At 31.4% G+C, this 27,675-nt stretch overlaps 1 protein-coding gene across 15 annotated transcripts in view; it reads left to right on the forward strand.

The window, feature by feature from the left end:
- LOC129921182 (sorbin and SH3 domain-containing protein 1) overlaps window positions 1–27,675 on the forward strand; it is a 250,507-nt gene that overhangs the window by 106,062 nt on the left and 116,770 nt on the right. For 4 of the 15 annotated variants that reach the window (XM_056002898.1, XM_056002899.1, XM_056002902.1 and 1 more), the window contains exon 4: window positions 23,386–23,718. The exons of 2 other annotated variants lie outside the window; for them this stretch is intronic. In XM_056002898.1, the coding sequence (XP_055858873.1) occupies window positions 23,386–23,718 (333 nt within the window). Of the gene's footprint in view, window positions 1–602; window positions 11,781–23,385; window positions 23,719–26,713; window positions 27,101–27,425; window positions 27,480–27,675 lie in introns of those variants that run through there. 9 more of the 15 variants (XM_056002889.1, XM_056002890.1, XM_056002894.1 and 6 more) reach the window with 7 other exon arrangements.

Here is a 27,675-nt window from a genome sequence, read left to right on the forward strand (position 1 = left end):
GCCCTATCTAACAATAAATTCATCTATTTATTCACACTTTTGTTCTTGCCTCGCTCATCGCAGCTGCGACCTGCGAGACTGAAAATTAAATTTAGACCTCCTATCCTTATGAATAAATATTTCTGTAGGTATACTCTCTTTTTTTCTGAGACCCCAGCCCTATCTAACAATAAATTCGTCTATTTATTCACACTTTTGTTCTTGCCTTGCTCATCGCAGCTGCGACCTGCGAGACTGAAAATTAAATTTAGACCTCCTATTCTTATGAATAAATATTTCTGTATACTCTCTTTTTTTCTGAGACCCCAGCCCTATCTAACAATAAATTCGTCTATTTCTTCCTTCTTGACCAATCAGAATTGTCCACCGCCAATTTTGTTTTCGCAAATTCTCTTTTCTCTTTGTAATTGTTGCCAGCTCAAAACCCGGTCAAAATAATAGTTTTCCATTTTTCGAACTTTTGTCGCGCATACTTTTTTCCTTGAATACATTTATTGTTTCATACTTTCCTACCTAATACTAAAAGTCGTGAATACTTTTTGTTTTCACACTTTTGACGGGTTCCCAACCACAAACATATACAAACATTTTTATTTTTGTATACATTGCGGGATTCCTGTGATTATTATTATAACAGTGTTCTTAATTTAACTCATTCAAATACAAAGTAATTCATTACTGACAGGAACATCTTTGGAACAAATTATATCTTATGATCTCAACTCTTATCAAAACGATCATCACTTTCATGTTTTTTTTTTCTTTTCCTGCCAATCATTCAACTTTTCTTTACAAAAAAAAAGCCGCAAATTAATCTGTATGCACATGATGCATCCACTAATTAGTAAAACCTCTATGTCAATTAAAAAAAATAAAATTGCATAATTTATTTTTCTGACATCAAAATGAAAGAAAAAAAAAACATCAGCAAATCAAACTGAAACAAGAAAAATCAACAACTACAAACATTTTGTCTCTTTAAAATATATTTTACAAATAAAAACAAACAGAACCAGAAAAAAAAGAGAAGGGCCCTTCACATAAAATTGAAAAAAAAAAAAAAAAACATTCAAACCACTCAACAACGCCAAAATAAGAAAAACAAGAAAGAAAGAAAAAAAAGGTTACTCATACACCACAGTGTACACATTGATTTTAATCCAAACAAACTCTTTTTTAGCCCAAAGAATAACATATTACCGCTTAATGTGGACTAAAATACAACAACACTGAGTGTTGTTGTTGTTATTTCTTATATCCAGTATAGAAGTGCGACTAAATTGAAACGGAAGCGCAGTCGCAAAATACAGTGTTTTTCCCCCTTTTTGTTTGTATACTCAACTCACACCAGGTTAATTGTAGGGTTGCGCGCCATCAAAGCAGTCGCGTTTGAAATTCTGTTTCTATACAAAATTTATTCTGACTTTGACTTTCAATTTAATCCATTTGTGGAAGAAAAAAAAACGTGCCAAATTAAGCAAACAAAAAAATAATTATTATAATTTTATTAATTCCTCTCTCACTTAAATAGACAAAAATAAATAAATAAAAAAATTCTATACATACGTGCATCTACTAAATTAGAAAAAAAAAATTTGAATACAAAATTTTGAGTGTTTTTTGTTCCCGTTTTCTTGATTTTTTTTGCATTTTTTCTCACTCTCTCTCTCTCTGTAAATTACTCTCTCGTTGTGTGTTTTTTGTGCTCAAAATCATTATTTTAACAAACCCTACCCTAGTGTATCTTTACTATATTCCACTCAAAATACCTCCTCATACAGTCACTATACAACTCACTCAGGTGACAAGCAGCTGACACTGATCGTGTGCGGTACACACAAAAAAGATACGTTTTTATCTTTTACACGCAAAATAACAGATGACAAAAAAAAGATAGATGTTTAGATACAAAATTCGCCGGTTGATGATGTGCATTTAATTTATTGTGGTTTTTTTGTTCTCATTTTTCTCTTCGTTTGGCGGTCAAAAATATTAGAATGTATCTCATTTGCTTTTAGATGAATTTCAAAAAAAATACACAAAAAAAGTATCTTTTAGATATAAAAGTGTGCCCCGCTGTTCTTTCGTTTTTTTCGGTGATTGTGTGTTTGTGTAGAGATTTATTTATAAATTTTTCTTAAATGAAAGAAGAATAGCTTATATTTTTTTTTTGTGGCTTTTTCTAAATAATAATTTATAGTTATTTTCGATATATTTTTTCGGAATAGAAAGAAAATAAAAAAAAAAGATACAAAATAATTACGAAATCCGCTCTTTTTTCGTTCGCTCTCTCTCGGTGTGAATTTTTTTCCCGGTGTGCTTTTAATTTGTCGGAAAAATCCGGTCTACTTTCAGTTCGGTCCAACACGTTATCGAGTTCAAAAAAAAAAAAAAATTCACGAAAAATTCGAACGAACGAGAAAAAAAATTTCAAAATTATTTATTTTTTTTTTTAAATTGCCGACGGTTTTGTATAGAAAAATAAAATTAATTAAAAATGCCAAATTATCGTAATAAAAAAAAGAATAATAATAATAATCGTAATAAAAACAAAAATCTAAATAAAGGTACGTCGTCGTCATCGGTAAAACAAGAAATTCGTATTGTCGAATCAAAAACTACAACAACAACAACATCGTCTTCATCAGGCAATGAGCCAAATTTACCGGCTAATGTTGTTGTTAAAAACTCATACACCTCCGCAAAAAATAGTACGGTTTTCGAAAATGAAGAAAAAAATGTCAATGTTGATGAAGCAGCAACAACAACTACAAAACCATCTATTCTCTCATCATCAGCGTTAAGCAATGAGGAAATCGACGAAAATGCAAGCAATGTTGACATAGATACATTTAGTGGTAGTGAAGATACAGCACACAAACAATCTAATTATTCGTCTAAATTTTATACATCTTCATCTCAATCTTCTTCTTCTTCTTGTTCTCATTTTAAAAAATCTACAGAAATCGAAGATCATCAGCGACAATTGAATAGAGCTGTTTTCAATATTGAAGACAGTACGCTTGTGGATTCAGTGATAAGAGAAACATTTGTCAAAGACTCTAATTCGGTTAAAAATAGCTTAAAAACGGGGTCAGCAAATACAAAAGATGCATCAGCAGAATCGACTGCTGATGATATACCGCCGGCAACAACAGAAAAGTCTATAGAAAAAACGAGAATTAATGAATCGTTTTCGGAAAATGTGCGAAATATATCGAAAGAAAGGTCAAAAAGTACAGAAAGTGCAACGGAAGTGATTGAATCTAACAATCAATCAAGAAGACGACAATTTTCTTCATCGTCAAATGAAGATTCATCAAAAGTGATTGTGCAAAAAGTTGTTGTTAAAAATGCTACAACAATTCCGTCATCATCAGAAAAAGTGATCGTTCATCAAATATCAAAGGAAGATCAATCAATAAATGAGCCAAAAGTAATCGTACATCATGAAGAATCTTCTTCTTCATCAACTAGTCATAGAGCATCTAAAAATAATGGAGTTGATTTGTCAAAAAAGGTAATTTTTGAAAAAGTTTCTAAGAAAAAAGCTAAACGATCAAATACTTCTTCTTTACTGCAGACTTCAACCAAAGCATGCGAAAGCTCTACAACTCAAACTTTATCATTTTCGAATGTACGAGGGCAACCTTCATCGAGGCAGATAATATATGAACCTAGAAAAGTGATTTTTGATAGTTTTCCAATTCATCAAGGTGGTGCAGCACCTTCAAGAGGAATTATTCATCAAATTTCTAAAGAAGATGATAAATCAAAAGTGATCGTTCATCAAATATCGAGAGAAGATCAACAAAGAACGGCTTCTTCATCGAGTGAAACAGTTATTACACAACATACTGCACCACAAACTACAGATTATCGATTAGTTGTTCATCAAATTTCACCATCTTCACCAAGATCACCTGAAATTGATCAGTTTGGAAAAGTTATTGATCATTCGATTTTTAAAGAAAGTTTTGCAGCAAATACTTCGAAAAGAGTTGATCATTCAAAAATAAGTAAACCATCTTCACCAAGATCACCAGAAACTATTGATCATTCTGGTAAAGTGATTGATCATTCGATCTTCAAAGAAAGTTTTGCAGAAAATATATCGAAAAGAGTAAATATTGATCAACAAGATCGTTTTACACAAAATGTTTCGAAAAAAGATGCTGGCAGTCAAGTAGATCAGCAGTCTTCAGAACAACCCAAAAAGGTAGTTTTAATACCGATCGTACAAGAAAATTCAACACAAACATCACCATTACCATCGTTTACTGATAACCCACTTCATTCAGGGCTTTTCAAACTGATCAAAGATGAAAATAGTGAATCTTCAAAGAAGTCTGAGATTTCTCAGCAAACTTCTTCATCACCTTTGTCAAGATCACCAGTGATTTGTTTTGAAAATCTTTCAAAATCATTTGAATTGAATAAGGAGAATTCTGAAGATAAATCGAAGATCTTCCAGGAAGGATCTTTACAAACTAGTCCTACAGTCTTGCAACCAAACAGAAAATCTCCTCAAAGAAATACCGATCACCTTGAACCGCTGAGAATACCAGCTTTCCCAATAAATCGTGTTAACAAGGTTATCATACATCCAATTATAAATGAAGCATCAGGTAAACCAGTATTTCCATATTCTGAAAAATCTATGGAAACTATTGATAATTCATCGAAGAAAATTGCTAAACAAATTTTAAAAGAAGTTTCTTCAGAATTGAAATCGTCTTACTTAGCCGAATTGACTAAACATAAAATTGAAGAAATCCATTGTGAACCTGTTAGAACTTCTTTTCCGGTTAGTGTGAAGAATCAAGCTTCGTTTAGACCTGGTTTCTTTGAAACGAATATTCATCAGAAGGAAATCAATCCCTTAGAAGCAGAAGTCAAAGTGATTGTCCATAAAATTTCAAAAGAAGATCAGAAGTCTGAAAAATCTGAAGATCTTCATTCGAAAGAATCAAATAACCTAAAAGAAAAAGTGATTAATCATCAAATTTCAAACGAAGATCAGAAATCTACTGAAACTAAACCAAAATCTGATGATCTTCACTCCAAAAAAGCAAATAACATCGAGAAAAAAGTGATCGTTCATCAAATTTCTCAAGAAGAATCATCATTTTTGAAGAATCTACATATTGAAGAAACAAAATCAAAGATCAGTAATCAACCAATATCACCAGTAAAATCACCAGAATCCAAGGTAATTGATGATCAAATTTCTCAAGAAGAAGCAAAGAAAACAAAAGATCATCCAAAAGTGATTGTTCACCAGATTTCAAGATCTCCCTCATTTCCCTTGGTCAATGAAACCAATGGAGAGTCTATTCCCAAAGTTTCAGTGCCTTCCAAAGATTCGTTTCCTTTATCTTCGTTGAAGATCGATCATCCAGAACAATATAATTCTAAATCAACAATTCTTGAACAGAAAACTATTAATTTCAAAAAATTACGTGAAGAATCTAAACTTACCCAATCATCAGCATCACCATTTGCAATGTCAAAAATGGAAGATAAAAAGATTCAACCAAATCCCAAAGCAAAAATAATAAACCATCCGATCTTGCAGGAGCCTCCAACAACTTCTTATACATCATTTCCTGTATTGGGTGAGAAACAAAAGCAATCTTCATTTACAAGCCAACCGATCTTCACTTCAAAGAAGTCTCCAACTTCTTCATCGTTTCCCATTTCAGTGGAAAAAGAAACTCATCAAACTCAATATACTTCAAGACCTGAAGATTCACAACAAAAAACTATTGATCTTCAATCTTTGAGAGATTCTGCAGAGTTCCGGCAATCAAGTTCAACAATGACATCGACTTTTGGTCTAACTGAAATGGAAAAGAAGCAAAAAATTATTCATCAAATTGTAAAAGAAGAACCGTCAAGTGATCTTCAAAAACAGTCTCCAGCTTCTCCAGCCGAAAAGAAGAAAGAAATCATTCATCCAATTCAGAAAGAAGAACCATCGAATGATCTTCAGAAACCTACCAATAAAGGACCAACTTTCTCTGAATCTTCAGTTGTTACATCAAAAACTGAAGATAAAACTGTTCATCATAAAAGTTTACAAGAATCTTCAAACTTCTCTCAAACCAGTTCAACAAAAAAATTATCATCTACCGAAACGAAAATAAGTGAAGATCAACCAAAAGAAATCATTCAACCAATTTCGAACGAAAAATCTGCAAATGATCTTCAAAATCTTCAAAAGGCAGAAAGTAAACATGTACCAAAAGAAGTCATTCATCAAATTGTTAAAGAAGATTCTGATTTGGATCTTCCATTACCACCACCGCCACCAGAAGTCCTAAATCAACAGATTGAAGACACTGTCCCAAAAGTCCACAAAATTGTTAAAGAAGATTCTTTCAGTGATCTTCCACTCCCACCACCTCCAGAAACCCTCGATCATCAAATATCACAAGATGAATCGATATCTTCATCAGAAGGAAGTGTTCTAACAGCAATTCTTAATGAATCTCCACGATCAATATCACCTACAATACCAGCACAACCAGCTGAAGAACCAAAACCCAAAGAATCTTCAAAAGAAAAATCTCCCAAACGATCATTTTTCCTAGCTCCCTTAGAACTTACAAATAAAGCCCAACCGGCTACAGAAATGAAGCAAGATCTTCAAATGATTTCCCCCGATTTCGTCAAAGTTATCAATCATCCTATTATTCGTCAAATTGAAAAACCTCTTGGCTACCGGGTAGAATCACCTCAGCCAGAAAAACTACCAATGATCGTGAAGAAGAGTAAAAGTTTTGATGATGATGATGTTGTGATTCAAGAAATGAGTGATACCAGTTCGGCAGGTGATACTGACAATCCTCCTGTGATTTCTGAAGCAGAATCTGAAACAGATACCTTGGAAGCATGTGATGATTTCTCAGAATCTCCATCATGCTCTTCACTTGTAAGTGTTCAAACTCTTCCAATGGATCAAGAGAGTGAGTCAAAATCTTCACAAGACTATAAATCTCGTCGACAACAAAACCGTGCAGCTCTGGAAACCCACTTCCTTCCTCAATTTCTAGCTCCAAATTTCCTCGACTCGATCAAAGAAGAAAACAGTGATATGAGTGATTCAGATCGAAGATCTTCATGTTCTGATCGTATCGATCCTCCACCACATCATGCTGATCTTGACGATGACGTATTTCTCGATCCTCCAAAAAAAGCCAATGCGGTCTATCCCAAAAGCAATCTAGATTTCTCAAAAAAACATAAACATGTCCTCAACGTCCGTTCTCCAAAAACCAGCGTCATTCGTGAAGAAGCATCCCCACCTTCCGTAGTCGAAGCGAAGATCATCGATCAAGGTTCAATTGAAGAAAGTTGTTCCTCATGGTCAACCGATCTTACACCCGAATCTGAAGCAGCTGAAGTAGTGTATATTGATTCAGCTTCCAGCAGTGTTTCTGATTTACTCGAACTCGATTATTCTCAAGGCCAAACAGACGATGTTCGAATACAAACACCAACTATTGATCTTGAGAGTGTTAATGAAATGTTTGCAACCTGTCAAAGCAATGATCGCAAAATATTAAATCCTCCTTCTGAAAAACCACCTCCACCGCCACCTGTTAACGATGGGAATGAGCTGAGAAATAATATAAACGAACAGAATTTATTACCAGCAAATAATAAAAACAATCTGCCAGATACAATAAAATCAAATGAGGAGAAGATCGGGCGCAAAAATCAACTCGATGAAATAATTTTTGAAAAAATAGAAACTATGTCAGAAACACAAGATACTCAAAAAAATTCGAATGATCTCTCTTCGAGCAGTGAAAAAAATTCCATTGAGAACAATTTAAATAGTTGTGACAGCGCGATCGACCAGATCGTTACGAGCAATACATCGGCTCCATTCGTATCCTCCGCCGCCGCCGGTTTGATTGAAAATATGGAAAGTCTACGCGAAATTGTTAACGCGTCTACTACGTCATCTACGTCAAACAAAAGTGAGTTAAACTCGATCACTGATCTTGATGATTTTTCAAAACCAATTTTCATGATCGGTCAACCATGTTCAGATCATACATTTAAATGTGACACATCGTCGTCTTCATCGTGTACGTCTTCCTCTACCACCACCACAAACACAATAACAACAACAACAAAAATCCTAACTTTGCATGATCTAAGTCAAAATTTTGACTCTACTAAAAATCCTCTTGTTAGTCCTAATTCTACTACTTCAGCCCTTGATCGTCAAGAATCCCTCGATAGTCATAATTCTGATCAATCGCACAGTACTAATCAGAGTCAATGTACAGCGATCAATCAAGGATCATTACCACCACAATGTGATTGGAATGAATTTGATGCATCAACGGATACTACTTATGTTTCAGAATCTGATACGGCAGCTGGACTAGCTTCATCTGAAGCATCATCACCGTTAACTTTGAAAGGAGCCGGACACTCATCAGCTGACGAAACGGATTCTCAAACGATTCGTAAACTTCGATCACTTTGCACGGAAGCGTTAGCTTCTATGCCATATGGTGAAGAAGTTCTTCAAGAATTGGCTACAGTTTCGAAAAATATTCAAGAAACGCCTTATCCTTTACCGGATTTGCCACAAATTCAGGATATTCAACTTTCCTTGGGATCAAAACCAGAGAAATCCTCCGTTATCACACTTTCCCAGGTTCCTCCGTCAAAATCGGTACCACCTTTGGGTCAAAAATTCAAATCCCCACCACCACCGCCAGTTCCTGAGCCACCATCAAAATATGACTCCTGGCTGGGAGTCCCTACCGAAAGCGATCCAAATGTCCTTGTTTGTCTTTCCCCATCGCAAAGAAATGCCGTTAAAAGCGACTCGACAGCTGACAGTCTTCTGGACATGCACAAAAAATTCGTCGAACGTCGTGGCTATCACGAATACACTACCAAACAGGTAAATGCTATAAATCAAGCTAACAACACCTCTGAGGCAGTGAAATTGAGTAAAATTGATTCTCCACCACCACCACCATTACCGCCACGACCACAAACAGAATTATTAGTAAAAAATCCCAACGGAAATACTGACATAAATGTTGATAATGATGATGATGAAGATGCCGAGAATAACCATCGATTGTTGGCAATTATCCGAGACACTCATGAAAAACAACAACAAAAACAAACATCCATGACATCGACGAGTGAAAATATTTCAAGGAGAACCGCCGACACCAACGAGAGCGGAATTCATCATACAACCACAACCCCCAAAGACGGAGAAAAAACATCTTCGTCAGGTCTTGACAAAGAATTTTCGAAAACACCTTCGTCAGTTAACAAACTAACTCAGGAAAGCACGTTTATCGGTGAAAGTAATAAATCTCGTAGTGAAATGCATTATCAAAGTGAATCGGAACATTCGACATCGAAAAAATTCGATAATGACAGTGAAACAGTTATGGGAATGAAATTTCCAACAAGTGATTATTTCGATAGTATTTTTGCTGATAAAAATAAACGTTTTTCGAATATCGAAACAACGCCGGAGTTTTGCTCTCAAATTTTGACAACTCAACCGAAACGATATTCGAATATCGAAACGACATCTTTCGAATCGAAAAAATGTGTTGAAAACGGCAAAGTTTTGTACGATGTTAGTGATTCGAAACGGGAAAAAATCAGTGAAGGTGATCAACCGTCGGTAGTTTTTCCGGAATTTTTGACAAAACCCAATACAAACGATGGTGGGGGTTTTCCCTTTTCGGCGACACCCAATCGGTACGCCACTGGTAATGGTGGCGATTCAAGACCACAGACCGGTGGCGACAGTGAAAATATTATGTCAGCATTTAAATTAAATACTACACAACAGCAGAATCAACAAACGACAGCAGCGCCACCACCATCAACAACAAATCGTACAGAATCATCACCCCCAGCACCGCCAGTGCCACCGTTACCACCAACTTTTACTGCAATTAATTCGTCGTCAACAACAACAACAAAAAAATCCACTTCAACATCAGAGAGTAGTCATATAAATAGATCATCGTTCAATGCTAAAACGAGCGGTGAAAAAACTTTCGATAATTTTGGGCAACATGCCAAAGAGGCAGCATCCACTAGCAACAATGAGTCGTCGTCGTCGTCGTCAACTAAAAAACCATCTGAAAATTTTCAACATGAAAAACTTTTCAAAGAATTCGATGAGCTCTCGAATTTACTTAATAATGAATTGGAATCGGGTAAACGAAGGCCTCCGGCGACCTTGAATGGCAATGACATCCCAACGAATGTGATTGATTATAATCGTGTGGCAAAAGAGTCGAAAATACAAAATAACCATGTGTCATCGACCACTACGAGTGAAACAAATCATCGTCGTGAGCAAATGAAGAAACTTGCTGAAGAAATCGATCGAACTTCGAAACATAAGTTGCAACAACGTCGGGAAATGAGAATTCCTATAATGATTGAGAAATCGGCAGAAACGGGTCCGAAATCGGCACCGATTCTTTCCCAACAGCCGCGGTCTTATGAAATACCTGTTCAAATTGAAAATGGACGGCGTCCAAGTCTTCAGCAAGAAAGAAGCTTTGAACGACAAAGAACCTACTCTGAGCATCAATCTGGTCATACAACTCATGAAATCCCCATTCAAGTTGAGAAGCCTACTCCGGAACGTTTCCGACGGGCTGAAAGTATGTTCAATATCTCCGATTCTACCACAAGTCGTCAGCATCTTCATCATGATGATTGGATGAAATATGTTGGTGACCTAGGCTCTTCCGAAAATATATGTAAGCCCTTCCAGCGGGAAGTCGAAATATGTTATCTCGGAAGACGTCCGAATATTCGGGCACCCCGAATGTCAGCTTCGACAAATGATCTGTCAAATATCCAAACCTTTGACACTCATGGAGCTTATGATGTTCGTCGAACAGCACAGACTCCAAGACCTCAGCAGGCTCCCCGAAGACAATATCTTAGCACTCAGTCGCTGATTGACACAACTCCGATAACTCCATGTGTCAGTACTGCTCGACGATCACCAGCTCCAGAGAGACGTTCCTCTCTTCCCCGGGAGATCCATGACAAGCAATTGCAATATATCACTAGCAAAGAGCAACAGCTGAAATATGAGTTTGAGAGGCTTGAAAATGAACGTCGTCATTTGATCGATGAAATGAATCGTGTCCAGATGAATCAAAGAATCAGCCGGGAAGCTTACCGCCAGAGGCAACTTCCTCCTCTAACTGAAGATGAAAGTTTCCGCCAACAGATGGCAGAAGAGTGGTTAAATAAAGTTGCCGAACGTGAAGAACGCCGTCTTCAAAAGATCATTAAAATCTCAAAAGTCAATCAAGAAGCTGGAGTACCCGTTGCACCTCCTCGCAGACATTCTGCCGCTGATGATATTGGTGATGAATTTCTTCGTCGAGTTAAAGAACGTCGTTCAAAACTGTGCATGCCTTCAGATAGTGATTGGGAAAGTGGTGCTGAATCCCATCCAATGCCTCGAACTGATGGTAGTCGAAGTGAAACCGATGAGCCGCCAGTAACCGTCTTCGAAGGTCATTCAGCAGCAAATATTAAACAACTTCCGAAGCATTTACGTGAATTTGCCAAATTGACAAGTCAAATGAAAGAAGAACATCGTGAAGAAATGACAGAAAATACTAGTACTAGTGCTTCGAAGATGACATCATTGAAGACATCTGTCAAAACATCATCTAGCAACAATCAACAACAACGTCACAGTATGCATGAGTCTTCACAGTCAATGTTACAAGATGGTGAGTCAATATGTGATGATGATCGTGATCATTCTTCATCTCTTTCTACTTCTTCCACTTCTTCAATAAATATTAATAATAATAATATTGATGCTTTATCATTGGGTAATAGTAGTAAAAATAGTAGTAATAGTAGTAAGCGTTTGGTTGGTGTCATGGGTGTAATATGTTTGTCGCTTGGTGCGACGGTTTTAAAAAATTTAATTAACAAATAAGCTTTTTTTCATTCACAAACAAATCATGTACAACAAAGAAATTTAAAAAAAAAATATTCCAATATTCAAACAGTCACTCATAAAATTCATCGGACACTTTTTTCAAAAACTACATAATTTATTTTTTATTTATTTATGTTTTAGTATTTAATATTTTATTTTTTTAAATTAACATAAATTTGTTCATAATTAATTTTCTGGGTGATTGTTTTAAATAAAAAAAAAAAAAAAATAATAATAAAAACATGTAAACTATGTCCTCGCTTTGTATCTGTCAAAAAATGTCAATGTTTTAACTCCAAAAGAAATTTTGTTGTTTTTTTGGTTTTTTTAAATTAATATTATTCAATTTTTTTGCTTGGTTTTTTTTTTGTAGAATTTGATTATAGGTTTACACAATTTACACGAGAGACATCTTCATCATCATCTTTATTTTCGAGCTTTTTCGATGACTTTAATAAATTTACCAGTGAGAATTTCTGGCAATATTAATATTATTTTAATCCAAGAAAAACTAAAATTTAACAAAAATTACAAACAAATACTAAATTAATAATAATTATAAACAAAAAAATTTAAAATAAAAAAAAATACAAAAAGCGTTTAAAGCGCCAATCTTTTATGTTATGTGATTTATTTTTTTAATTTTATTTTAAACAAAAACGACGTTAATATTTTAAATGTTAACGAATTAATTATAATTGTCATGTTCTTTTTCTTTTTATTTATTTTAAACAAACAAACAAAAAAACAAACAAACAATAAACAGAATATGAAAAATGTTTTATGTATAACAAACAAACCGTGTTGTTAAAATCTGAATGAAAAATATTATATTTGTAATAAAAATTTGTTTTGTTTTTGCAACAAAAAAGAAAAGATTTGAGTGGTTTTATTTAACATTAATCTTATGGAATATACATTTTTATCATATTGGTTTTGCTTGCTTTTATAAAATGCTTTGGAATGAAAAATACCCTGCTGTTTGATTTATAATGTTTTTAATAAATCCTTTTGACTAAATGAAGAGCGGATCCTTAAAACAAAAAAAAAAAAAACATTTCAAACACAGTACAACAGATATGTAGTTTTAGTGACAACGAAAACAATTCGGTTGCTATTTAGGTATTGGATATTTGGGTATTTACACAGTTAAATTATCTCATTTTTCATCATATCGGGAAACATAAAAATGGATACATTAATTAGACGCACCATTTTTCTCATCGAGCAAAAGGTTTCCATTTATTTTAGTAATTTAAAGGATTTGATTGAACAATCTGCAATAGATAAAATTAAATTACAATGAACTTGGTTTCAGACACATAAACTTTTGGTGTTTGCTATGTAAGGTTATTTTATTAAAATTTTGCTAATTTTAAGGCTATACCTACACAATTTGTTAAATCTCTTTAAAGTTCAAATCTAGAAAAAAAAATTTGCTTATTAAATACAATGTACAATTTTTTCTTATTTTTATAAAAAAAATTGAGGTATGTTTTTTAATTTTTTTTTTAAACTTATAGTTTTGTTAAAAAATATCAGGGAGCATTTGTTAATGTGAATAAATGAATAAAATCTAGATAAAAAAAATGCACGACACGCGCAAAATTGTACCAAGAGTTCAAATTACATACATTTTTAAAAGTTTTATACATTATACAAATTTAGTGAATTTATATGAAATAAAAGGATAAAAAAACAACATCTTAAGAGAATTTGAATTCCAAAAAAGTTTGCAATTTGACTTCTAAACTCAAAATTATATTAGATTCATTTAAAAAACAAGTGTTTGCAAAAAATAATTAAAATAAAGTTGGTACACAATATATCTGTAAATATCGATCAAACAAAGCCGAAATTTCAAAAACATTTAATATCCAGTTTTCGAAAATTTATTTAAAAAAAAAATCGTTTTTTTTTTCAAAAATCCAAAAATATAAAAAATAGAATAGACAAAAATAAAAAATAGATATGAGAAATTTTTCATTTGGGAAAGATAAAAAAAATCGTTATGTATTAGGTACTGTTTACAATGGCTTTCAAAAAAAGTTTTTAGCCCAAAATAAAAAATAAATTATTATTTTGAGAAAATTTCAAGAAGTTCCGAAGTTTACTACTGGATAGTACAAGGATTGTTAAAAATTTATAAAATTTATATTGTTATTATATTTATACCTAAATAAAATGGCTTGATTTAAAATTTTTGTAAAAGACTAGGTTTTTGGCTTTACAAAAAAGTATATCATAATATCGTAGGTAAAGTTGTTCATTTTTAATAATTTTTTTTCCAAATTAAGTCAATTTTTTTTAAATTGCGACTCCTCTCCCATACGATTTTTTTCTTGTCTCGACCCAACCTACACTCTCTAGCTCTTTGGCACATTACTCCTGAATCACCCTGTATAAAAAAAGGAAAGGAAATACGTTGGAAAAACAATAAAAAAAAAACATTAAATTAACTCTTCAAAATAAAATTAAAAAAAGTAAATGTTTTTTGTCAAAACCTAATTTATCAAAAATCGGTGTTTCAAAATTTCTGTTTTTCAAAATTCTGCTATCCATAACTTTTTTTTTTACAAAATTCTGAAGAAAATTAAAAAAAGATTCACAAACCCACCTAATTTTGTTCAAAAATAATCCTCTCACTTATTTATTAAAGCAAGATTTTACAGAAAAACTAAAATGTTATTACCTACTTACTCTTTTTTCAGATAAATTAATAAATTTACAAAAAATAAATGTTCTTGATTTTAAACATTTTCAAAAAATAAATATAAACTCATTAATAAATTTATCAAATAAAACTTAATAGGTACATATTCAAGAAAGTAAAAAATAAAAGAAATATTTCGTATCAATTAATCAATTTTGTATAAATAAATAAGTAAGAAAATTAATCTATGCATAATATTGAAAAAATATTTCCAATAGTTAGAAAATAAATAGGAAAATGTATTAAAGTTGAATTACGTTTCTGAGGTGAATTTTTGTTTAGTAAGGGTATACTATGAAACAGAAAGCAGAATAAGCGGAATTTGTCTGTTTAAATATATGCTGACAGAATTTTGAGAGTCAGAATTTTAAAAAGCAGGGTTTTGAAAAAAAAGTACGGCACTTCTAAAAATATACATATGTATTAGGGTGCTTCTTATATGGTCGAAAAAATCTTTTTTTTTCGATTTTTTAATGGGACACCCCTGCATTATGTTCTACCATATAAGCATAGTGTATGATATTTTTTTCCGATTTTAATATTTAAATTTAGGGGTCACTACCATTCACTAAAGATTTAAGTAAAAAAAGAAGATCAATTTCAACAAAAATTTTTTTGTTACAATACAAAGTACGTTTAAGACCCGATTTTTCAATCTTCTAACAGTCTAACAGTCAGTTAACTGTCTGTCGAATAAAGATATTAGGCTCATAAACAATCAGATAAAATCATTGAATTTTTCAACTAAGCTATTCTACAGAATAACACAAAAAAATGTCAAATTCAAAACTATTCAAAATTAAATCCGCTGTATTTTTATCAAAACTTCTTTCAAAACAGTTAAAGATTTAATATAAAGTACTTAATTCTAATTACAAATTTTTAAATTTTCTGAGAAAAAAAACCAAAATTTGGTGTATTTTTCAAAACTTTTAGTTGTGGTAGCGACCCCTAGAACGTGTTTAAACTGGACCAAATTTTACCCAATTTATATTTAAGGCAGGAAGAACAAAATGCAAGGGTGTCCCATTAAAATTTCGAAAATTGATTTTTAAGAAGCACCCTAATATGTATAATGTATATATATATATTTTTGTTTTTAATGTAAAATAGAACAGTTTCTCAAAAAATGTCCCTTATTCCCGAAGAAACTTGTTCTTAAAAAATTTGAGCAATCTCGTGGTATCATTCCCTTAATGAATTTTTAACAAAATTTTTGAAAATACTTAAAACTACCGATGTTTAAAAAATCATCGAAATCAGAGCTTTTGTGTACAGTTCCTAGATAAGGCAATTTAGTCATTTTTATGACAGTCAATGCAGGCTTTCTTCTTCTTTTCAACAAAATTTCGGCTACAATTTGAATCTTATTAAATATGATAAATACTTTCAACTTGCATATAGACATTTTGATAAACAACATAATACAGATAAATAATGTTTGTTATTGTCAAAATTATATTTGCATACCTTACTCACATCTAAATTAAAATAAATATTATTTTCAACTCCAACAAATCCCTGTCACTATTCTGTCAAAAACAATAGTACGTGACAGTTGGCTTCTTATATTAATGACAACATAACATCAAAGTAATCTTCAACCACCGATATGATGGTATGCTGACATGAATGCCATGACTATGTTGTGTGCTTACAATTCATAATAATCATTGAAGCAAATGATTATGTCAACATCAAAATCCTCTCTCAAATTGTCACGGTTTTGGTTATAATTGTTGCATACTGCTGCTGCTTCATTTTAACTGAATTAACCCACCCAAACACACACACACAAACAATCATTGTGCAATTAATTAGCACAATTAAATATTCAGCAACATATTGGGGATGGATGATGATAAGCTCGTGATGATGCTTTTGCTAGCAAAAGCATCTGTTACCGTTACCTATAAAGTCTATAGTATACGATGGTCGTACTAAATGCCACATTAATTTGGATTAATAATTTAATACTATCAATGTGTGTGATGCTCCTCTACTATCTGGTTCATTAAGTTACAATTATACTGGCACACTCCATTAAGGTCAACCGAATAACAAAAAAAAAAAAAACTGCTTCAATTTTTTGAACCATAATGTTCAATCTGCCATGTCAATATATTTTGCATGTCAGATATGTGAGAGTTAAAACAATCAAAATTCATTCTTTCATAGTCCGGCAGGTGGCGCTGTCAACGGACTGTGAAATTCTTGTAATTTTTACAATTTTGTTAACATTATTGTATTTCTTCTGAACAAAATGTTGGTCTTTTAATTAAATGGACTTCCAATTTTTACTTGCGATATAGGTACTATATATCAAGTTATGCATTCGTACAAAAAAAAAAAGTTGAGATAACATTTTTCCATGACATTACGATGGTAGACAATGCCAAAAAAGTGGGTCCCGGAAGTCCGTCTGTCTGTCTGTCTGTCTGTCTGTCTGTCAGTCTGTCAGTCTGTCAGTCTGTCAGTCTGTCAGTCTGTCAGTCTGTCAGTCTGTCAGTCTGTCAGTCTGTCAGTCTGTCAGTCTGTCAGTCTGTCAGTCTGTCAGTCTGTCAGTCTGTCAGTCTGTCAGTCTGTCAGTCTGTCAGTCTGTCAGTCTGTCAGTCTGTCAGTCTGTCAGTCTGTCAGTCTGTCAGTCTGTCAGTCTGTCAGTCTGTCAGTCTGTCAGTCTGTCAGTCTGTCAGTCTGTCAGTCTGTCAGTCTGTCAGTCTGTCAGTCTGTCAGTCTGTCAGTCTGTCAGTCTGTCAGTCTGTCAGTCTGTCAGTCTGTCAGTCTGTCAGTCTGTCAGTCTGTCTGTCAGTCTGTCTGTATAACTAGCTACAGCCTAAACGGATGGACCGATTAATGTCAAACTTGGTATGTAGCGTTATTTGGCGACTCTCCAGAGGGGTTTTTGGAATTAATTTTTTTGGACCAAAAATAACGGTACTTGTCATATACCGATTTTAGTAAAATTGAAATATCTCGAAAACGGCTCTAAAGATTTTGTTTAAAAAATTCAAGCGTTAGTTTAAAGTTAAGGTCTATCTTTTAATGAAAATCATTATTAACGGTACCTGCCATAGAACCGTTTTTTTCAAATCCGATTCTCTCCAAAACCGCTTATTCGATTTCAACGAAACTTTTTGTGAAGAAGCATTTATATAATTTTAATATAAGCCAAAAATAAAATTTTGAAAAAAATAATTTTTGGATTTTTAAAAAAATTTTGAATTTTTTTTTTTGAAAAATCAAATTTTCGAAAACGGGACATTTAATTTTTTTGAAATTTTGTTTTTAGATGTTGATTAGTGATTTCTACAAAATGGCATACCAATTTTATTTTTAAACTTTTTTTCCAAAAAATTATTTATAAAAAATTAGTTTTTTAAAAAACGGCTCTAACGATTTTGAAAATTTTTTTTCTAAAAATGCATGTTAATATATCAATCAAAACTGCATACTTGTTTTGGAGGGCAATTTAATTTCAGATTTTATTTTATTTTTTTTTTTAAAACGAATTTTATTTTTTTTCCAAATTTCTATATAAAAAGTCTTAAAAATTTAAGCAACTTTAACTCTAAGAGCAAGTTCGTGCGACCCCAGTCGTGCATTTTTACATTTTTGCCGAAAAAAATTTCACGGAAGAAGTCTATTCTGAAAAAAAAACCCAAAATTTTATTTAAATTCGTTGGAAAACTTCCTTCGTCATTCCAAAATGTCAAAACCCCAAAACCATACCCTCGAGTCAGGTTCTTGGTAGGACCCAAAAAAGCCAACAAAATTTTTGAAAATCAAACGACTTCTCAGGATCCCAACATTAACATTCAACACTATCTCTGTTACCATTAAAACGAGATTCGTCCATTCCCAAACATCCCTGAGATGTGTTTGTATGTTTTATCTCGGTCCCTTCTGTTGACTGGAAATATTGTACATTTTGTCCTTCCTTCTTGTCAACGAAAAAAGACTTCTTTTTTCCAAAAAAAAAAAAAAAATTTACCTTCACCAACGCCATCTGTTTAATTAAAACCCAAGTCACGATTCGAAAGGCAGCATGATGAAAGGTGCCTATAATTTATATGCAGGTCATGTATCGAACACCAGGTTCTCGAACATGGCTCACGTAAAATTCAAATCTAACTGCGTGGTGGAAGTGAATCAGCTAGAATGTATTGAAAGTGTGTGGACAGAGACACAGGCTTCGTAGAAAGTTAAAATCTCTCATTCCTAGGTTTTAATTTTCTCTAACATTGGCCATCCACGAGAGGGTCTTTTTTGATGGTTTTTTTTTTTTGTTGTATCTGTTTTTTTTTTTTATGGTGAAAACCATCATAAAACGTATTTCGAACGGAGGTGTTTAGGAAGCTACTTTAGACAAATTTTGGAGATGTAAACAATTTTAATCAAAATAATTTGGGTTTTGGGTGATGAAATGTAATTTAATGTCAATTTCGAAGGAATTTGAAATTTTCTGTTTGTGTGTTTTTTTTTTGTCTCTGGGGGGAAGCAGTAAAATAAAGCTATATAAATGAAATTTTATTTAAATTCGATTTTAAGTATACTGGGCGAACTTAATTGAATTTCTTTTGATAAATTTCATGGATTGTTTTCATAATGAGAAATAACCCATGCACCCAAAAATAGTTTTTATATCTCAGAGCTTTTGAGTGTTAAAAACAATATTAGGTGGTGGAAAAAAGTGTTTTCTTTAACCCTCAACTGCATGAATTAATATTAGCGGACGAAAAAATTAAAAAATGCTTTACATGGGTTCTTTGGATTGTTTCAAAACGGTTTACATAAAAAAAATGTTTAAATTAATTTGATTATAAGCCAAATTTGGCTTCGTATGCATTAAGGGGTAAGAAATTTTACTAATTTTATTTATTCAGATTATGTAAAAAATACAATTAAAAATATCAAAATAAAAATATTTATCATTTAAAAACAAAACAAAGTAAAATAAATACATTGCATTACAAAAGGTTAAGAATTAATTCAAATTTGGCTCATTTTAAGACATGGAACCGATTAAAGCAATTTGTTTTTGTCCGTTATATATATTTTTTCTGGTTCACTTTTTTTCCACTGTCGAAGTAAGTCTTGCTCCAACATTTTCACCCACTCCCAGATCTTGCAATAACTAAAAAGTAATAAAATGATTGAAAAACATTATAGGTGAGCCCCCCTCCCCCTAAAATTTTTGTGGTTACGCCGCTGGAAATGGGGTTAACATGAGAAAAATGTTTCTAAAAGCGAAGGGGCTCCATTTCTCCATAGCTTCCAAGCAAATTAACAATGTTAAGAAACAAAATTTTCTAACAAAAAATTTTTACAAATTGTGTAGATTTACAACTCCTTAATGCATACAAGGCCAAATATGGCTTCTGTACTTTTTGCCCTCCCAAGACCAGGCCAATAATTTTTTTTCAATCAAAATTGGTTTATAGCATACACAATTAGACAATCGATCAAAAATAAATTTTTAATTCCACTTTACTTTACAAACAAACGCAGTAATTAACATTTCATATGAATATATTCTAGACTTTCGATTTCAATGCACAAGACAGATCGGCTCACCTGTGATCATAAAATACACCTTTATTTTGTATCGGACACACGAAAAAAACCATCTCTATGGGTTCTCAGAAACACAAAGAAGATTATTGTATTTAATCTTAACCAATTTTTTGTGACAGAGAAGAGAAAAGTGCATACAAACAGACAAAACCATATTTGGCTTCGTATGCAGTAGAGGGTTAAGAATCTTATTTATCTGAGATCTGTTTATAGCTGGATTAGAGAGAAAAGTTGACAGCTTTCTTCTTCTAATTTCTTCTATTTATTCGTTTTTGCATACATCTGCACATTTACTTAAAATTCCATTTTTCCACAAATTTTTTTTTCGTTTTACTTGCGATCGAATTGGAGATAACAATTAGACATGATATGGAGTAGATTCTGGTAATGTGGTTTAGGTGGGAAATGTAGTAGGTACACATTGTTTAAAAAAAAAACTAACAATAGTAGAAGCACGTCTTTTGAAGCAATAGGTCAAAAACACGAAAATATTTCATATTTTTCAAAAATTTGATAAATCCTTACCAACGGTTACGTGAACTTTTTTTGCAGGCATTACAAATTGCATTTCCAAGCGTTAAAAATAAGCAATATTTAGAAAAATTTATTTGTTTTAGTAGATCAATTTGTTATTGATTTACGTGATTTCGGTATGAGTTTGATTCAAATCTAGCTTTTAATATATTTTTTTAATTTTTTGTACAATAACACTGTTTCCGCTAATTTGGTATACTTACCATGTTCTAATGTGGTATAGTAAACTCCATTAGAGTATGCCAACAATGAAACTAATATTTTACATTAAATTAAAAAAAATTACAAGTTATTTTAAATCTTATGTTGCTTTTTCCATCATTCTTAATAAAAACAAATAAAAACATCCTTATGGCTTACATATTTCAAAAATGAAGACACTCACAAAAAGACTATACCACATTAGCAGAAGTATGTGTACCACATTACCCTATACTTTCCAAATGTGGCATTTTCGAGGTCAGCGCACATTTTAATACGAAAAAAAAAACACTACAAAACATTCAAAACACGAACTAATATACTACTGAACATCTTTCCAAATTTTCAATATGTTTGATTCTATATTTTTCAAAATGTATTCCAAAAAGAAACATGTATACCACAATACCCGACTTTACTCTAACGATTATAGAGATTTCGAAAATGTTTTGAGTTAGTCAGTAATACTCTGGTCTTTCTTTTATTCTATTCTACTACAATTTGGTAGATAAATATTACAAAAACATTTTGAACTTAAATTTTCACTCTTGCGGAAGTATAGATTTTCAAAATTTACTTCTAGAACAAGGTATGTTTTTTACTGCCAAAATACAAAAACAAAAAAAAAAAAAAACATTGTGTAGATAGGTATGTATTCGCACAAAAATCATCAACAAAAACACAATCCAAGAGAAGACAGAAAAATAAAAAATTGTGTGACCGAATTTTTTTGGTATTTTCTAACAACATGATGTGGCATAAATCACATTTCCGAGGTCAGTTTTCTAAATGATTGCCCAAAAAATAGCAATTAAATATGAAATAGGTACTTAAAAAAATAATATAATACTTTTTTTTTAATTATCTTTATACATTAAAGATTTTAAAAAGTTAAAAAAAAAAATATAATCAGTTTTTTATAGACAACGAAGTATGAAATTTAGAATCTGTCAAAACAATCACACAGTTAACTGCAATTTTGAAAGTATACCTACTTAAAAATATACACACTTTCAAGGTCATTTACTAATAAATTAATGCAAATCCATATTGATTCATTCAAATTTAACATTTTCAATTAGGTACAATTTATTTAATATAGTTTCTACAAAAGAACAAACCTTTTGTATTATTTCATAATTTTTCGAAATATAAATATTTTCAATTTTCTTTCAATTTTCTATTTTTAATTCATTCATATTTTTCTGAAAATACAATTTCAAATGCCATCACAAAATATAAAAAGGAAAAATTAATTACGCATTCAGACACAATCAACTAACCTAACGACTACCACATTGCAAGCAAATAATTTTCTCTCATTTAATTTTTAGAACAAAACTTAAGGTCAAATAATTTTTTTCAATTTCCTTTTCAACAAATTTTATATTCGAATTAATTATATAAATAATTGTTCATGTTCATATCATAACTATGTGCTGTCAGTAGGCAAACACACATTGTCTATTTTATTTTCGATCCGGTTGAATTCACAAAAACCATGCGATATCCATTCACAATTTCAAATTGCATTTATATACGACAAAAAAAAAAAACAAACAAAATTGCACGCCAATTTTTTGCTACTAGTAACGACCTTCAATAATAATCACATACCATTCATCTCACATCTAAGCGATTAAAATGCTATAAAAATTGTGTTGTTTGAATTTTTTTTTTGTTGCTTTAGATGACCACATCTTTTCCAGGGTTGTGGATTTGATACTTTTTTTCAACCAAATATAAAATAGGAAAAAATTGCTATTTAAAATGAAGCCCATCCATTTTTCTCTTCAAATTTAAATTTTTCGCATGGATTCTTATAAATCTTATTAAATTTTGTATTGCTTTTTAACCTTTTTACAAAAAAGTACTATTTAGTATTAACTACTTTTGTAGTGAAGTTTACATCACTGATCATATATACCCTCCCATTTTGTCATCTAAAATTGAAATATAGTTTCATTTTGCACGAAGATTAACTCATAAATCTCCACCTGACACACCAACAAGCATTCCTGAAATATTTCTCTCAGCTTAGTTCTCAGCTTTGTTCTCTTTCAAAATCTATTCTCTCTTCATAAATTTTATTTTTATTTTTACATCGCTATTTTTGATCGCTTATAGCGTCTAGCCTAACAAGCGGAAAATGTTCAAAGCAAATTCATGCACGCGATTTGCTCTCTCCGCGCCGAAAAAGAAACAAAACAAATTCAGGGCAAATCTAAAAGAGAGCAGAGTATTTATTAACTCTCTTCTCTATTTTAGAATCTATTTTAACAATGTGTTTGTCAAATTTGTGTGCGCATATTTCTCTCTCTCTCTCACAAAAACACTAACAAGCTAATAATTATTTTTAATTTAGCAACGCACGTTCGTGATTTAGAACAACAACTGTCACACCACACCACCAACAGCGGCAAGCGACCTAAGCTTGTCACGATTTTACGCCATAAGAAACCAGCTGAGAATAACAGCGGTGGTAGTGGTGTTGGTGGCGCTAGCAACTGCCAGCAATTGGTTGGCGCAACAGCAACAACTTCCGCCGGTAACAGTAACACAAATTCATCAGCCATTAAACGCAGGAAGCAGACGCGCTTTCTACTAACACCGAACCGTCGAAGTTGGTCTGAGAGTGATCTTCTGCGCGAAATCGATAAAGATCTTGTGTTGGCGAAGGGCTTTCTCTATGCAAATGGTATGGGGTATCATGTACATTTTGTCTGTGTGTCTGTGTTTTGTTGTTGTATATGTGTTACCCTGTATAATGTCGAATATTTGTATAGCAATGCTTCTATTATTATCTATAACTGCTTTTGTTGCTTTCTGCATTAGGAATAGTTTAAGTTTTAAAATTTAGCCTAAAAGTATGCAACATTTATTATAAACATCGAATAAGGAAAGCTTTCTTTATCGTAACAATTATAATTAAAACGTAAGTATATGGAAGGTAATATACAACGTCGAGGGTGAATTTTAAAATAAGTTGTTTGGGACTTTCTGGAGATAAAAATATCTTTTAAGTCTCATCGTGGGAGTTTTATGATCAAATGGTTTTTATGTGGTCATTAATTTATTTTAATTTTTTTTGTAAAACATGAAAATATCCTTGATTTTTTTTTTTTTTTGTTAGTTTTGGTTTGTTCAATCAGTGTCCACAATATAAAGTGAGGTATCAACTTTATTATTTGGCAGACAATTGTTCTTAATGAGATATTTTCGATGCGATTTGTTGATGGATTATAGTTTTTGAAAGAAATTAAAAGTTTATTTTAGGAACATTTTCTAGTCAAAAACACTTATGCTGGTACATTACATTTTTTTATTTTAATTATATTTTGATACTTTTAATTAATTTATTTATATATTGAAGATTTAAGGTTGACCAATTTGTATTAGAATTTTATGAAATATGTTATGATTGGTATTTTTTTGAGTAGACATCAACAATGTTACAAATTAGAGAGAATGTTACTTTCAGAGATTCTTCCATAAAAAAAAAAAATACTGAACCTGTTGAGATGCAAATTAACTTTGAATAGCGGTGAAACATTTAAAGACACATGCACTCACATCCTTTTATTTAAAAATGTTATGATCTTAAAATTTCATTTTACTTACTCCATTAAATGACAACTTGCTTTATAGCTATTTCTACAAAAATAATTTTTGAAAAGACAAAATTATAAATTATTTTGGTTTTTTTAAATATACATCAAAACTAAGTGTTAATATACTAATAGGGTCATTCCCGCAAAAATATTTTCACTATACAAAGTAATTTTCAAAATTTGGCAGAATTTTCCGAAAATTGATTCACTAATACGTAAAAACCAAACTCACATTAGTTTTCGAAAAATTAATCATAAAATTTTCAAAAAACTAAAAAAGTCGATAGTTGATTTGTGGACTCACCCAAGCGGGCTGATAATCCATTATGACTCGTGAACAATTTAAAAAAAAATATCATGTGTGCAATTCACACGTGGTTGAAGTGAAACCTTAAAAATCATTTTAAAAAAATTTAAAAAATATAACTTTTTTTTATTCCATCACTTTTTTTATATGACAAAGTACAATAAATTTTATACCATCTGAAAGCTTATTGTTTCAGCTCAAAATCTTTATAACGACCATGTCTATACAACATCTACAAAAAGAGCTAGAATTTTTTGAACCCAATTAGTTTTCATAAAAAAAGCAAAAAAATCAATCTCTTTTCTCTTGTAACGCCATTAAATCCATTTTTTTTAAAAGACAACCTATAATAAATTATATATCATTCTTATTTCACCTTTTATATGAAGCTTCAATCATATTTCTACCATGCCTACAAAAAAAGTAAGAATTTTTTAAAGCCAACCATGTCGAAATTTCAAATTGAGATTACGGTACTTCCTCTACTGGTATTTTTCAAGTTTTTCAATTAAAGATTATATAACTTGTAGAGCACGTACCGTTATGTGTGATATATTAAATGAAAGGTAATATTATCAGCATGCGTATTAAAGTTAAATACATTTGTTAAGTGCTCTAGATCAAAAGATATAACGTGTTTAGAAAAAGAACATCTTTTCACCGTTATCTCTGAATTTTGAATATGAAATTAATTGATCAATTGATTGTTCGTGTCGCTTTTCCGTTTCATCTTGTTTCAAATCACTACGATACTAAAGAAGTTTTCACTTCAAAAACTTTTATGTTACTTGTAGATTTTAAGTGCTGCTCTTGCAGCATTTGTTGATGTTGGAGAAGACCCGACATTTAGGGCAAAATTTTATTTAATAAACAATTTTTTTCTTATTTGACTTTATTTAGAAAGTTTTATTGCAATTGCTTTAAATAAAACTTCTGCAAAGTTTAATCCAAATCCTCAGAGCCGTTTTTAAGATATTTAGCATAACTTGAAATATTTGTATGGCAGGTACACTTTTTAAGTGAGACATAAAATAACAAACTTTCACAATTCTATACAAATCATCTCTACCAAATTTAAAGAAATTCCGTCCACCCGTTTAAGCTGTAGAAATGATGATGGACGCACAGACGCACGGAAAGAATTGCGAGATCCACTTTTTCGGAATTCTCCATCATCGTAATGTTTTTTTGGCACGAACCAATACTTTCCCTATAGAGCAAATAAAAGATCAGTGAGTGGTTAACTAACTTCATTTTTTGCAAGCATGAAATTATCACTGAGCAAGTGAAATTTAGCTTTAATTAAAAAAAAAAAACAAGTATACGCCACAGTGTACCTTTAAGTTTTAAGACATAGAAATCTAACAACATTGTAATATAACTATGGATATAAAAGTCTGCCTTCATTTCAGTCTGAATTTTTTTTTTTTTTATTGTTGATTTCATATTTGCTAGATTCCAAGTGTACACTGTGGCGTATACTTACTGTCATTGAATATAAAAAAAAAAACTCATAAATATCTTACAACTTTATTTTTCAAAAAAAGATCTGTGATAAAACAAACTTTTTTACATTAATTTGCTGTTTCTTTTTAAGTTATTTCGTTAAAACAATATCAAGAAAAGTGACAATGAAAAAAAAAACTCAAGTTTACTCAACTGGTGCGGAAACTGATAAAAAACAAACTCGATTTTCAAAACACAGCTGCTGTTAAGAAAAAAAAAATAAAAATATTTTGAGATTTCTTTGTATGTATTTTTAAAAAAGCTTATTATTTCACTCAAAACCCCCTCGCACATCCAAAAACGAAAAAAAAATACTCAAAATGAAATTCAACGAAAACTTTTGGGTCAAAATATAGAAAATCTTTCACTAAAATTATTCAAATCTCTCAGCCGAAAGAACAAAATTAAGTTTTTCACATTCGGTCTAAAGCTAATGTTCTATCTGGCTAAGAAAAATAATTTTCGAAAGAAAAAAAATCAGTCTCTGTTTTCATCGTATTTTTGAATCTAGTGGTTGAGAGCGCGTTCATCTAGCTCGTTATTTTAATTTCCACCACGAGAATATTTAGAACTTTTTTGCCCCTTATATTTTGTACACGAGAAAAATATTGTAGCTACCTATTTTTCGCGTTATATTCGAACAAATATGGGACAGGGTTAGTTACAAATTGATCGCCGTGTGCCAAAAGACTTTTTTTTTGTTATACGTTTTTGATTTTTGTTTTTGAAAAAAAAAGTACCTACCTACACTTTTGTGGGAAAGATAAATATATTTCTGTCATCCAGTGACCTAAAGTGAATCAGTGATTTAATTTTTTTGTTAAAATTGGAAGAAAATTCATATTTATTTGAATATCTTTTTTTTGTTTTTGAAAAAAAACAACATTTCCAAATAAATTGTGTGTGTTTGTTTGTGTTATTGTTTTCATTTCAATTACATTTAGTTTTATGTAATTGAAAAAAATAAATTTATTCTTACAGAATCTTTTGAAATGTTTGCACCGAAATTCAAAGCTACAGCACCTCCGGGTTCAGGTACAAGCTAAATCAATAATAACCACACAAATCAATCATCAATGTATTTGTACTTTTCATTTTTATCTTCATCATTTTTCATTTTTTTACATCATTATTTATTTGAAATGAGAAAATATATAACTATACATTGACGGATTAATGGACTTGTTCCATTAGAAAAAAAGAGAGAGAAAGATTTTAAGGGAGTGGAAGA

The sequence above is a fragment of the Episyrphus balteatus genome, chromosome 1 (genome assembly GCF_945859705.1).
Source record: "Episyrphus balteatus chromosome 1, idEpiBalt1.1, whole genome shotgun sequence".
NCBI classification, from domain to species: domain Eukaryota; kingdom Metazoa; phylum Arthropoda; class Insecta; order Diptera; family Syrphidae; genus Episyrphus; species Episyrphus balteatus.